At 45.3% G+C, this 15,105-nt stretch overlaps 1 protein-coding gene across 1 annotated transcript in view; it reads left to right on the top strand.

The window, feature by feature from the left end:
- The window catches only part of LOC110519322 (contactin-5), a 560,400-nt gene that overhangs the window by 526,253 nt on the left and 19,042 nt on the right, over nt 1-15,105 (top strand). The window contains exon 19 of the mRNA XM_036964829.1: nt 9,188-9,422. Within this exon, the coding sequence (XP_036820724.1) occupies nt 9,188-9,422 (235 nt within the window). The remainder of the gene's footprint in view (nt 1-9,187; nt 9,423-15,105) is intronic.

Here is a 15,105-nt window from a genome sequence, read left to right as displayed (position 1 = left end):
ACTGAAACATGGCTTAAGCCTTAAGCCTGATGAATTTACTGTGTTAAATGAGGCCTCTCCTCCTGGTTACACTAGTGACCATATCCCCTGTGCATCCCGCAAAGTCGGAGGTGTTGCTAACAGTTACGACACATTTCAATTTATAAATCAAAATTTTGAACACTGCGTTTTTGTCTTTTGAGCTTCTAGTCATGAAATCTATGCAGCCTACTCAATCACTTTGTATAGCTACTGTTAACAGGCCTCCTGGGCCATATACAGCGTTCCTCACTGAGTTCCCTGAATTCCTATCGGACCTTGTATTCATAGCAGATAATAATCGAATTTTTGGTGACTTCAATATTCACATGAAAAAGTCCACAGATCCACTCCAAAAGGCCTTCGGAGCCATCATCAACTCAGTGGGTTTGGTCCAACATGTCTCCAGAGCGACGCATTGCCACAGTCATATCCTGGATCTAGTTTTGTCCCGTGGAATAAATATTATCGGTCTTTATGTTTTTCGGTCCACCATCTTATGTTTGCATTTGAAACAAAAAATCTGCTCAGACCCAAACCAAGTATTATCAGAAGCCATGTAATAAATTCTTGGACACACCAAAGATTCCTGGATGCCCTTCCATACTCCCTCCACCTACCCATGGACATCAAAGAACAAAACTCAGTTAACCGCTTAACTGAGGATCTAAATTTAACCTTGTAACACCCTAGAGAGAAGATGGCTTTCACTTCAGCAGTGATGAATTTATTAACTTCTGAGAAGAAAAGATCATGGTCATTAGAAAGTGTAACAGTACAAATTTAGACCGTCCCCTCGCCCATACCCGGGCGCGAACCAGGGACCTTCTGCACACATCAACAGTCACCCTCGAAGCATCGTTACCCATCGCGCCACAAAAGCCGCGGCCCTTGCAGAGCAAGGGGAACTACTACTTCAAGGTCTCAGAGCAAGTGACGTCACTGATTGAAACGCTATTTAGCGCCCACGCTAACTAAGCTAGCCGTTTCACATCAGTTACACTCACCCCCCTTTTGACCTTCCTCCTTTTTCCGCAGCAACCAGTAATCCGGGTCAACAGCATCAATGTAACAGTACAAATTTAGACCGTCCCCTCGCCCATACCCGGGCGCGAACTAGGGACCTTCTGCACACATCAACAGTCACCCTCGAAGCATCGTTACCCATCGCGCCACAAAAGCCGCGGCCCTTGCAGAGCAAGGGGAACTACTACTTCAAGGTCTCAGAGCAAGTGACGTCACTGATTGAAACGCTATTTAGCGCCCACGCTAACTAAGCTAGCCGTTTCACATCAGTTACACTCACCCCCCTTTTGACCTTCCTCCTTTTTCCGCAGCAACCAGTAATCCGGGTCAACAGCATCAATGTAACAGTACAAATTTAGACCGTCCCCTCGCCCATACCCGGGCGCGAACTAGGGACCTTCTGCACACATCAACAGTCACCCTCGAAGCATCGTTACCCATCGCGCCACAAAAGCCGCGGCCCTTGCAGAGCAAGGGGAACTACTACTTCAAGGTCTCAGAGCAAGTGACGTCACTGATTGAAACGCTATTTAGCGCCCACGCTAACTAAGCTAGCCGTTTCACATCAGTTACAAAAGCAAATTACGGACTCTTGATTGAATCTAAGTATTTCTTCAGTTGTCCTGAGTCTTCACAGAACTTCCATGTTCTAGGATCAATGGAGAATGTTGTCATCTGCACATCTATCACTCCAGTGTTCATTTGCTGAATTGTTCTTTCTAGGCTACTATTGGCCTATTTATTGCCTTACCTCCTTATGCCATTTGCACACACTGTACATAGACTTTTTCTATTGTGTTATGGACAGTACGTTTGTTTATTCCATGTGTAACTCTGTGTTGTTGTTTGTGTCGCACTGCTTTGCACTGCTTTGCTTTATCTTGACCAGGTCGCAGTTGTAAATGACAACTTGTTCTCAACTGGCCTACCTGGATAAATAAAGGTGGTATATATATATATATATATATATATATATATATATATATATATATATATATATACTCTGAGTCTTGGAGAAATATGCAGATTCAAAGAGGAGTCCGTAATTTCCTTTCTAATATATACATTTTTTAGAAAGGAAATTACGGACTCCTCTTTGAATCTGCATATTTCTCCAAGACTCAGTCTACACAGAACTGCCAGGATGTAAGATCAATGGAGACACTCAAGTTTTTTAATCCTGTATCCCTTCACACATTCACGAAAATGGCTTCCAGCTGCCTACTGGACCCTATTCCAACTAAACTACTGAAAAAGCTACTTCCTGTGCTTGGCCCTCCTATGTTGAACACAATAAATGGCTCCCTGTCCTCCGGATGTGTACCAAACTCACTAAAAGTGGCCATAATAAAGCCTCTCCTGAAAAAAGCCAAACCTTGAACAGGCAATTATAAAAGACAATCGGCCTATATTGAATCTCCCATTCCTCAAAAAACAAACTAATGAAAAGCTATTGCGCTGCAACTCGCTGCCTTCCTGAAGACAAACAATGGATATGAAACGCTTCAGTCTGGATTTAGACCCCATCATAGGACTGAGACTGCGCTCGTGAAGATGGTAAATTACCTTTTAATGGCATCAGACCGAGGCTCTGCATCTGTCCTCGTGCTCTGACCTTAGTGCCTCTTTTTGACACCATTGATCACCACATTCTTTTGGAGAGATTGGAAACCCAAATTGGTCTACACAGACCAGTTCTGGCCTGGTTTAGATCTTATCTGTCGGAAAGATATCAGTTTGTCTCTGTGGATTGTTTGTCCTCTGACAAATCAACTGTAAATGTTGGTGTTCCTCAAGGTTCCGTTTCAGGACCACTTTAATTTTCACTATATATTTTACCTCTTGGTGATGTAATTTGGAAACATAATGTTGACTTTCACTGCTATGCGGATGACACACAGCTGTACATTTCGATGAAACATGGTAAAGCCCCAAAATTGCCATCCCTGGAAGCCTGTGTTTCAGAGATAAGGAAGTGGATGGCGGCAAATGTTCTACTTTTAAACTCAGACAAAACAGAGATGCTTGTTCTAGGTCCCAAGAAACAAAGAGATCTTCTGTTGAATCTGACAATTATCTTGATGGTTGTACAGTCGTCTCAAATAAAACTGTGAAGGAGCTCGGCGTTACTCTGGACCCTGATCTCTCTTTTGACGAACATATCAGGACAGCTTTTTACCATCTACCATGTTACATTGCAAATATCAAAAACTTTGTGCCCAAAATTATGCAGAAAAATACATCCATGCTTTTGTCACTTCTAGGTTAGACTACTGCAATGCTCTACTTTCCGGCTACCCGGATAAAGCACTAAATAAACTTCAGTTAGTGCTAAATACGGCTGCTAGAATCCTGACTAAAACCAGAAAATTTGATCATATTACTCCAGTGCTAGCCACCCTACACTGGCTTCCTGTCAAGGCAAGGGCTGATTTCAAGGTTTTACTGCTAACCTACAAAGCATTACATGGGCTTGCTCCTACCTATCTTTCCGATTTGTTCCTGCCGTACATACCTACACGTATGCAGGACACTGGAGAAATACTCCAGATATAACAGACTGACCCTAGCCCGCAACACATAAACTACTGCAGCATAAATACTGGAGGCTGAGACAGGAGGGGTCAGGAGACACTGTGGCCCCACTGTAGCCTTGGAGATCTGCTGTTGGATCTGACAACTAATCTTAAAGGTTATACAGTCGTCTCAAATAGAAATGTGAAGGACCTCAGCATTACTCTGGACCCTGATCTCTCTTTTGACAAACATGTCAAGAATATTTCAAGGGCAGCTTTGTAAAATTGCAAAAATCTGAAACTTTTAAAAATTGATGCAGAATAGCTCATCCATGCTTTCGTCTCGTCCAGATTAGACTACTGCAATGTTCTACTTACCGGCTACCCACATACAGCACTAAATAAACTTCAGTTAGTGCTAGACACGGCTGCTAAAATCTTGACTAGAATCTAGTCAAGCTTCCTGTTAGGGCTGACTTCAAGGTTTTACAGCTGACCTACAAAGTATTACATTCTCAGCATTACTTTCTCATACCCATCTCTCCGATTTGGTCCTGCAGTACATACCTACACGTACGCCATGGTCACAAGACGCAGGCCTTTTTATTGCCCCTAGAATTTCTAAGCAAACAGCTGGAGGCAGGGCTTTCTATAGAGCTCCATGTTTATGTAATGGTCTACCTATCCATGTGAGAGACTCGGTCTCAACCTTTAAGTCTTTACTGAAGACTCATCTCTTCAGTATGTCTTATGATTGAGTGTGGTCTGGCCCAGGAGTGGAAGGTGAACGGAAAGGCTCTGGAGCAACGAACCGCCCTTGCTGTCTCTGCCTGGCCGGCTCCTTTCTCTCCACTGGGATTCTCTGCCTCTGACCCTATTACGGGGACTGAGTCACTGGCTTACTAGTGCTCTTCCATGCTGTCCCTAGGAGGGGTGAGTCACTTGAGTGGGTTGAGTGGTGTGGGGGCTGTGCTTTGTCAAAGTGCCGGGCAGCTACGGTCAGTTTATTTCATCTGGTGTAATTCTCCTGTCTTATCTGGTGTCCTGTGTAAATTTAAGTATGATCCCTCTATTTCTCTCTCTCTCTCCATCTCTCCCCCTCCTCCCGGAGGAACTGAGCCCTAGGACCATGCCTCAGGACTACCTGGCCTGATGACTTCTGGCTGTTTCCAGTCCACCTGGTCGTGCTGCTGCAGGAACCCTGACCTGTTCACCAGACGTGCTACCTTGTCTCGGACATGGTGTCTTCAATTATCTCTCTCTATTGCTCTCTCTCTCTACCACACCTGCTGTCTCGACCTCTGATTGCTCAGCTATGAAAAGCCAACTGACATTTACTTCTGAGGTACTGACCTGTTTCACCCTCTACCACTGTGATTATTATTTGACCCTGCTGGTCATCTATGAACAATTGAAAATCTTGAAGAACAATCTGGCCTTAATGGCCATGTACTCTTATAATCTCCACCCCTCGCAGCCAAAAGAGGACTGGCCACCAGGTTCCTATCTTTCTAGGGAGTTTTTCCTAGCCACCGTGCTTCTACATCAGCATTGCTTGCTGTTTGGGGGTTTTAGCCTGGGTTACTGTACAGCACTTTGTGACATCTGCTGATGTAAAAAGGGCTTTATAAATAAATGTGATTGATAAACACAATGTGCTCCAGTAGGTTTGAGGTTGGGGAAAAACAAAACTGAAGCAAGAACACAAAATATTCACACAATAGTTAAAACCCTTAAGGACTTACCAAGATTAAACCTTACAGTATAGCTGCAGAAACAACACCAAATGTGTCTATGCAAAGTGTTCATGCTTGCCATCAAAGAGCGTGACATTTACAAGTAATTTATTTCATTACGGCTTGGAAGTTACAGGGATTCAGCTGGGACTTTGTGGCATTTTGATTTAATTACTGTCTGTTTAGTGTTTCATTTGCAGACATTGATATAATCCTGTTACCAAAGAGGTTACAAAAAAAAAAAGAAAATCTGGAAATTATATGCCTTGTCAATTAAAAAAGTTTTGAGCTGGTGAGTTCATGGTGGAGGCTGATATCAGTTGATAAAGCCCTTCTAAGTGATTGTTTCTGTGTATAGATAAACTGCTGATGGTATTGTGTCATAGGACCATAGATAGTTTACCCTCCACTACACCGCTAAGGGAAGGTGTGCTTACCCTCCACTACACCGCTAAGGGAAGGTGTGTTTACCCGCCACTACACCGCTAAGGGAAGGTGTGTTTACCCTCCACTACACCGCTAAGGGAAGGTGTGTTTACCCTCCACTACACCGCTAAGGGAAGGTGTGCTTACCCTCCACTACACCGCTAAGGGAAGGTGTGTTTACCCTCCACTACACCGCTAAGGGAAGGTGTGCTTACCCTCCACTACACCGCTAAGGGAAGGTGTGTTTACCCTCCACTACACCGCTAAGGGAAGGTGTGCTTACCCTCCACTACACCGCTAAGGGAAGGTGTGTTTACCCTCCACTACACAGCGAAGGGAACTGACTGTGTCAACTGGGGTCTCCTGCACGCCACAAGACTGTGTTAGTCCACTGTGGTAGAGCCTAGGTCAGGACAACCCTGGTCCTGGAGGGTTTGTATTTTTTATGGATCCCCATTAGTTCCTGCCAAGGCAGCAGCTACTCTTCCTGGGGTTTATTAGGGATCCCCATTTGTTCCTGTCAAGGCAGCAGCTACTCTTCCTGGGGTTTATTATGGATCCCCATTAGTTCCTGCCAAGGCAGCAGGTATTAGGTGAACAATAGGTAGGTAAAGAAATAAAACAACAGTAAAAAGACAGGCCATATACAGTAGCGAGGCTATAAAAGTAGCAAGGATACATAAAAACACCAGTTAGCCAGGTTGATTGAGGTATTATGTACAGGTAGATATGGTTAAAGTGACTGCATATATGATGAACAGAGAGTAGCAGTAGTGTAAAAGAGGGGTTGGCGGGTGGTGGGACACAATGCAGATAGCCCGGTTAGCCAATGTGCGGGAGCACTGTTTGGTCGGGCCAATTGAGGTAGTATTTACATGAATATGTAGTTATAGTGACTGTGCATATATGATAGACAGAGAGTAGCAGCAGCGTAAAAAGAGGGGTTGTGGGGGGGGGTTCAAAATGCAAATAGCTATTTGATTGCCTGTTCAGGAGTCTTATGGCTGGGGGGTAAAAACTGTTGAGAAGCCTTTTGGTCCTAGACTTGGCGCTCCGGTACCGCTTGCCATGCAGTAGTACAGAGAACAGTCTATGACTGGGGAGGCTGGGGTCTTTGACAATTTTTAGGGGCTTCCTCTGACACCGCCTGGTGTAGAGGTCCTGGATGGCAGGCAGCTTAGCCCCAGTAATGTACTGGGTCGTACGCACTAACCTTTGTAGTGCCTTGCGGTCAGAGACCGAGCAACTGCCGTACCAGGCAGTGATGCAACCAGTCAGTATGCTCTCGATGTTGCAGCTGTAGAACCTTTTGGGGATCTCAGGACCCATGCCAAATATTTTTAGTTTCCTGAGGGGGAATAGGCTTTGTCATGCCCTCTTCACGACTGCCTTGGTGTGTTTGGACCATTCTAGTTTGTTGTTGATGTGGACACCAAGGAACTTGAAGTTCTCAACCTGCTCCACTACAGTCGCGTCTATGAGAATGGGGGCGTGCTCGGTCCTCCTTTTCCTGTAGTCCACAATCATCTCCTTAGTTTCGGTTACAGTGAGGGATAGGTTGTTATTCTGGCACCACCCGGCCAGGTCTCTGACCTCCTCCATATAGGCTGTCTCGTCGTTGTCGTTGATCAGGCCTACCACTGTTGTATTGTCAGCAAACTTAATGATGGTGTTGGAGTCATGCCTGGCCATGCAGTCATGGGTGAACAGGGAGTACAGGAGGGTACTGAGCATGCACCCCTGGGGAGTTCCAGTGTTGAGGATCAGCGTGGCAGATGTGTTGCTACCTACCCTCACCACCTGGAGGCAGCCAGTCAGGAAGTCCAGGATCCAGTTGCAGAAGGATGTGTTTAGTCCCAGGGTCCTTAGCTTGGTGATGAGCTTTGAGGGTACTATGGTGTTGAACGCTGAGCTGTAGTCAATGAACAGCATTCTCACATAAGTGTTCCTTTTGTCCAGGTGGGAAAGGGCAGTGTGGAGTGCAATAGAGATTGCATCATCTGTGAATATGTTAGGTTGGTATGCAAATTGGAGTGGGTCTAGGTTTTCTGGGATAATGGCGTTCATGTGAGCCATTTCCAACCTTTCATGGCTATGGACGTGAGTGCTACAGGTCTGTAGTTATTTAGGCAGGTTGCCTTTGTGTTCTTGGCACAGGGACTATGGTGGTCTACTTGAAACATGTTGGTATTACACACTCAATCAGGGACATGTTGAAAATGTCAGTGAAGACACCTGCCAGTTGGTCAGCACATGCCTGGAGCACACGTCCTGTAATCCGTCTGTCCCCGCAGCCTATGTTGACCTGTTTAAAGGATTTACTCACGTTGGCTACGGAGAGAGTGATCACACAGTCGTCCGGAACAGCTGGTGCTCTCATGCATGGCTCAGTGTTGCTTGCCTTGATGCGAGCATAGAAGTGATTTAGCTCGTCTGGTAGACTCGTATCACCGGGCAGCTCACGGCTGGGCTTCCCTTTGTAGTCTGTAATAGTTTGGAAGCCATGCCACATCCGACGAGCATCGGAGCCGGTGTCGTATCATTCAATCTTAGCATCTGTATTGACGCTTTGCCTGTTTGATGGTTCATCGAAGGGCATCGCAGGATTTCTTGTAAGCTTCCGGGTTAGAGTCCCGCACCTTGAAAACGACAGCTCAACACTTTAGCTCAGTGCAAATGTTGCCTTTAATCCATGGCTACTGGTTGGGGTATGTACGTACAGTCACTGTGGGGACAATGTCATCGATGCACTTATTGATGAAGACAGTGACTGATGTGGTGTACTAGCAAAACAGTCCTGTAGTTTAGCATCTGCTTCATCTGACCACTTTTTAATAGACCAAGTCACTGGTGCTTCCTGCTTTTTGCTTGTAAGCAGGTGTTATGTTATGTTATGTGGGGAGATCTCATGGGGATTGGTGTAGCTATGTTATGTGGGGAGATCTCATGGGGATTGGTGTAGCTATGCTTAGCTCAGTGGGATTGGTGTAGCTATGTTTTGTGGGGAGATCTCCGGGGGATTGGTGTAGCTATGTTATGTGGGGAGATCTCATGGGGATTGGTGTAGCTATGCTTAGCTCAGTGGGATTGGTGTAGCTATGTTATGTGGGGAGATCTCATGGGGATTGGTGTAGCTATGCTTAGCTCAGGGGGATTGGTGTAGCTATGCTTGGCTCAGGGGTCAGACCAAGCAAAATGGTTTCATTTCCATGTACTCTAATTTACATGGACTGATTTATCTAACTTCTCTACTCACTTTTTAATTTTCTGTTATACTGTAAGCTACAGACGTTCAGTGGGGTAGGCTCCTACAAGGCTACTACCAGGATATAATACAGTAATTCGAGTCAGTGGACTCATATTTCAGAGGATGAATTCATTAATTCAGATATTTAAGTTACCTCATGGTGTCGTCATCGATTAGATTTACATGTCCAACAAAAAAATGTATTCCCTGTATTCTAGCCTGTGTCTGAGGAGTTCCAGAATGGGGAGGGCTTTGGCTACATCGTGGCGTTCAGAGCCAATGGAACGCGAGGATGGAAGGAGAAGATGGTGACATCAGCAGATTCCACTATGTACAAGTACAGAGATGAGACCTTCCCTCCCCTCACCCCCTTCGAAGTGAAGGTGGGAGTGTACAACAACAAGGGAGACGGACCCTTCAGTGGTGTGGTCACTGTGTACTCTGCAGAGGGGGGTGAGTTATTGCACTCGCACATCAAATCAAATCAAATGTATTTATATAGCCCTTCTTACATCAGCTGATATCTCAAAGTGCTGTACAGAAACCCAGCCTAAAACCCCAAACAGCAAGCAATGCAGGTGTAGAAGCACGGTGGCTAGGAAAAACTCCCTAGAAAGGCAGGAACCTAGGAAGAAACCTAGAGAGGAACCAGGCTATGTGGGGTGGCCAGTCCTCTTCTGGCTGTCCCGGGTGGAGATAATAACAGAACATGGCCAAGATGTTCAAATGTTCATAAATGACCAGCATGGTCAAATAATAGTAATCACAGTGGTTGTCGAGGGTGCAACAGGTCAGCACGGCTAGGTGGACTGGGGACAGCAAGGAATCATCATGCCAGGTAGTCCTGAGGCATGGTCCTAGGGCTCAGGTCCTCCGAGAGAGAAAGAAAGAAAGAAAGAAAGAAAGAAAGAAAGAAAGAAAGAAAGAAAGAAAGAAAGAAAGAAAGAAAGAACGAAAGAAAGAAAGAAAGAAAGAATTAGAGAGAGCATACTTAATTTCACACAGGACACCGGATAAGACAGGAGAAATACTCCAGATATAACAGACTGACCCTAGCCAACCGACACATAAACTACTGCAGCATAAATACTGGAGGCTGAGACAGGAGGGGTCAGGACATCTAAGTACTTCTTTGCAGGGGTTGGGAAAGTAAAAATTATTCAAAGGGAAGTCGCTCCTTCAAGTCGCCTTACAAATTATATAATTTCAGAAGTCACATGGCTGACGAAAGCCGAGATGCTGCAACATTAGTACAAAAGGTGTGAGTTCTACTGTCACGTCCTCAGTTCTACTGTCATGTCCTCAGTTCTACTGTCACGCCCTCAGTTCTACTGTCACGTTCTCAGTTCTACTGTCACGTTCTCAGGTCTACTGTCACGTTCTCAGTTCTACTGTCACGTCCTCAGTTCTACTGTCACGTTCTCAGTTCTACTGTCACGTCCTCAGTTCTACTGTCACGCTCTCAGTTCTACTGTCACATCCTCAGTTCTACTGTCACGTCCTCAGTTCTACTGTCAGTTCTACTGTCACGTCCTCAGTTCTACTGTCACGTCCTCAGTTCTACTGTCACGTTCTCAGTTCTACTGTCACGTCCTCAGTTCTACTGTCACGTCCTCAGTTATACTGTCACGTCCTCAGTTCTACTGTCACGTCCTCAGTTCTACTGTCACGTTCTCAGTTCTACTGTCACGTCCTCAGTTTTACTGTCATGTCCTCAGTTCTACTGTCACGTTCTCAGTTCTACTGTCACGTCCTCAGTTCTACTGTCACGTTCTCAGTTCTACTGTCAGTTCTACTGTCACGTTCTCAGTTCTACTGTCACGTCCTCAGTTTTACTGTCACGTCCTCAGTTCTACTGTCACGTTCTCAGTTCTACTGTCACGTCCTCAGTTCTACTGTCACGTCCTCAGTTCTACTGTCACGTCCTCAGTTCTACTGTCACGTCCTCAGTTCTACTGTCAGTTCTACTGTCATGTTCTCAGTTCTACTGTCACGTCCTCAGTTCTACTGTCACGTTCTCAGTTTTACTGTCACGTCCTCAGTTCTACTGTCAGTTCTACTGTCACGTCCTCAGTTCTACTGTCACGTCCTCAGTTCTACTGTCAGTTCTACTGTCACGTCCTCAGTTCTACTGTCACGTTCTCAGTTCTACTGTCATGTCCTCAGTTCTACTGTCAGTTCTACTATCACGTCCTCAGTTCTACTGTCACGTCCTCAGTTCTACTGTCACGTCCTCAGTTCTACTGTCAGTTCTACTATCACGTCCTCAGTTCTACTGTCACGTCCTCAGTTCTACTGTCACGTCCTCAGTTCTACTATCAGTTCTACTGTCACGTCCTCAGTTCTACTGTCACGTTCTCAGTTCTACTGTCACGTCCTCAGTTCTACTGTCACGTCCTCAGTTCTACTGTCACGTCCACAGTTCTACTGTCACGTCCTCAGTTCTACTGTCAGTTCTACTGTCACGTCCTCAGTTCTACTGTCACGTCCTCAGTTCTACTGTCACGTCCTCAGTTCTACTGTCACGTCCTCAGTTCTACTGTCACGTTCTCAGTTCTACTGTCACGTCCTCACTTCTTCTGTCACGTCCTCAGTTCTACTGTCACGTTCTCAGTTCTACTGTCACGTCCTCAGTTCTACTGTCACGTCCTCAGTTCTACTGTCACGTACTCAGTTCTACTGACAGTTCTACTGTCACGTCCTCAGTTCTACTGTCACGTCCTCAGTTCTACTGTCACGTACTCAGTTCTACTGACAGTTCTACTGTCACGTCCTCAGTTCCACTGTCAGTTCTACTGTCAGTTCTAATGTCACGTACTCAGTTCTACTGACAGTTCTACTGTCACGTCCTCAGTTCTACTGTCAGTTCTACTGTCACGTCCTCAGTTCTACTGTCAGTTCTACTGTCAGTTCTACTGTCACGTACTCAGTTCTACTGTCAGTTCTACTGTCACGTCCTCAGTTCTACTGTCAGTTCTACTGTCAGTTCTACTGTCACGTCCTCAGTTCTACTGACAGTTCTACTGTCAGTTCTAATGTCACGTCCTCAGTTCTACTGTCAGTTCTACTGTCACGTCCTCAGTTCTACTGTCAGTTCTACTGTCAGTTCTACTGTCACGTACTCAGTTCTACTGTCAGTTCTACTGTCACGTCCTCAGTTCTACTGTCAGTTCTACTGTAAGTTCTACTGTCACGTCCTCAGTTCTACTGACAGTTCTACTGTCAGTTCTAATGTCACGTCCTCAGTTCTACTGTCAGTTCTACTGTCACGTCCTCAGTTCTACTGTCACGTCCTCAGTTCTACTGTCACGTTCTCAGTTCTACTGTCACGTCCTCAGTTCTACTGTCACGTCCTCAGTTCTACTGTCACGTCCTCAGTTCTACTGTCACGTCCTCAGTTCTACTGTCACGTCCTCAGTTTTACTGTCATGTCCTCAGTTCTACTGTCACGTTCTCAGTTCTACTGTCACGTCCTCAGTTCTACTGTCACGTTCTCAGTTCTACTGTCAGTTCTACTGTCACGTTCTCAGTTCTACTGTCACGTCCTCAGTTTTACTGTCACGTCCTCAGTTCTACTGTCACGTTCTCAGTTCTACTGTCACGTCCTCAGTTCTACTGTCACGTCCTCAGTTCTACTGTCACGTCCTCAGTTCTACTGTCACATCCTCAGTTCTACTGTCAGTTCTACTGTCATGTTCTCAGTTCTACTGTCACGTCCTCAGTTCTACTGTCACGTTCTCAGTTTTACTGTCACGTCCTCAGTTCTACTGTCAGTTCTACTGTCACGTCCTCAGTTCTACTGTCACGTCCTCAGTTCTACTGTCAGTTCTACTGTCACGTCCTCAGTTCTACTGTCACGTTCTCAGTTCTACTGTCACGTCCTCAGTTCTACTGTCACGTCCTCAGTTCTACTGTCACGTCCTCAATTCTACTGTCAGTTCTACTATCACGTCCTCAGTTCTACTGTCACGTCCTCAGTTCTACTGTCACGTCCTCAGTTCTACTGTCAGTTCTACTATCACGTCCTCAGTTCTACTGTCACGTCCTCAGTTCTACTGTCACGTCCTCAGTTCTACTGTCAGTTCTACTGTCACGTCCTCAGTTCTACTGTCACGTTCTCAGTTCTACTGTCACGTCCTCAGTTCTACTGTCACGTCCTCAGTTCTACTGTCACGTCCACAGTTCTACTGTCACGTCCTCAGTTCTACTGTCAGTTCTACTGTCACGTCCTCAGTTCTACTGTCACGTCCTCAGTTCTACTGTCACGTCCTCAGTTCTACTGTCACGTCCTCAGTTCTACTGTCACGTTCTCAGTTCTACTGTCACGTCCTCAGTTCTTCTGTCACGTCCTCAGTTCTACTGTCACGTTCTCAGTTCTACTGTCACGTCCTCAGTTCTACTGTCACGTCCTCAGTTCTACTGTCATGTACTCAGTTCTACTGACAGTTCTACTGTCACGTCCTCAGTTCTACTGTCACGTCCTCAGTTCTACTGTCACGTACTCAGTTCTACTGACAGTTCTACTGTCACGTCCTCAGTTCCACTGTCAGTTCTACTGTCAGTTCTAATGTCACGTACTCAGTTCTACTGACAGTTCTACTGTCACGTCCTCAGTTCTACTGTCAGTTCTACTGTCACGTCCTCAGTTCTACTGTCAGTTCTACTGTCAGTTCTACTGTCACGTCCTCAGTTCTACTGACAGTTCTACTGTCAGTTCTAATGTCACGTCCTCAGTTCTACTGTCAGTTCTAATGTCACGTCCTCAGTTCTACTGTCAGTCCTACTGACAGTTCTACTGTCACGTCCTCAGTTCTACTGTCAGTTCTAATGTCACGTCCTCAGTTCTACTGTCAGTTCTACTGTCACGTCCTCAGTTCTACTGTCAGTTCTACTGTCACGTCCTCAGTTCTGCTGTCACGTCCTCAGTTCTACTGTCACGTACTCAGTTCTACTGTCACGTCCTCAGTTCTACTGTCAGTTCTACTGTCACGTCCTCAGTTCTACTGTCAGTTCTACTGTCAGTTCTACTGTCAGTTCCACTGTCAGTTCTACTGTCACGTCCTCAGTTCTACTGTCAGTTCTACTGTCAGTTCTACTGTCAGTTCCACTGTCAGTTCTACTGTCACATCCTCAGTTCTACTAGTTCTCACAAGTAAAAAGCAAAGGCAAAACATCACATCTTAGTTCTCGGTCCAGGGGCCCCCTGGTTCCAGGTTTTGGTTTTTGCCCAAGCACAACACAGCTGATTCAAGTAATAAAAGCATGATGATGTGTTTGTTATTTGAATTAGCTGTGTAGAGCTAGGGCAAAAACTAAACGTGCACCCAGGGTAGGCCCCAGGACCGAGGGGTCGGGGCCCCAGGACCGAGTTTAGAAAACCCTGCTCTAGAGCAGGGCTGTCGAACTCATTTTTCCCCGTGGGCCGCATTCGGTATTCAACGAGGTCCAGAGGGAGACACTGAAAATGTGTCATTTTTCCTCACTGTGTAAATCTGCCAAAAATAGTCCTCTAGTTATCATTTTGTGATTTTGTCTACTCCCTGACTGTCTTACTTTCATTGATGTGATTATTAGCGAGCTGGAAACTGTTTTACTCAAACCACCAAATGTTTGACAGCCCTGGTCTAGTGGTTAATTTGTTGATGTTTGAAATGTTAGTCAAGAAGAAGTACCCTCTATACACTGACAATGTGTCCCTTTATGTAATCTATTTATCCTCTGATCTCCCCTGGGATTCAGATACTATTCACTGTACTGTATGACTGATCTACTATGAAAGTAATCATGAAACACACCACTTGATGAAACATAATAGCAATACTGATTAACTGTAGAGTTTTACTGTTGTCAATATGTTCTGATAGACTGTTATCAATATGTACTGATAGACTGTTATCAATATGTACTGTTAGACTGTTATCAACATGTACTGATCGACTGTAGAGATTTACTGTTATCAATATGTACTGATAGACTGTTATCAATATGTACTGATATACTGTTATCAATATGTACTGATAGACTGTTATCAATATGTACTGATAGACTGTTATCAATATGTACTGATTAACTGTAGAGATCTACTGTACATTACTCATTGTGCAATCAACACGGCATTATGCGGCTTTTCTACAAG

This window comes from Oncorhynchus mykiss, chromosome 27 (genome assembly GCF_013265735.2).
Source record: "Oncorhynchus mykiss isolate Arlee chromosome 27, USDA_OmykA_1.1, whole genome shotgun sequence".
NCBI classification, from domain to species: Eukaryota; Metazoa; Chordata; class Actinopteri; order Salmoniformes; family Salmonidae; genus Oncorhynchus; species Oncorhynchus mykiss.
This window is presented reverse-complemented; position numbering and strand designations above follow the sequence as displayed.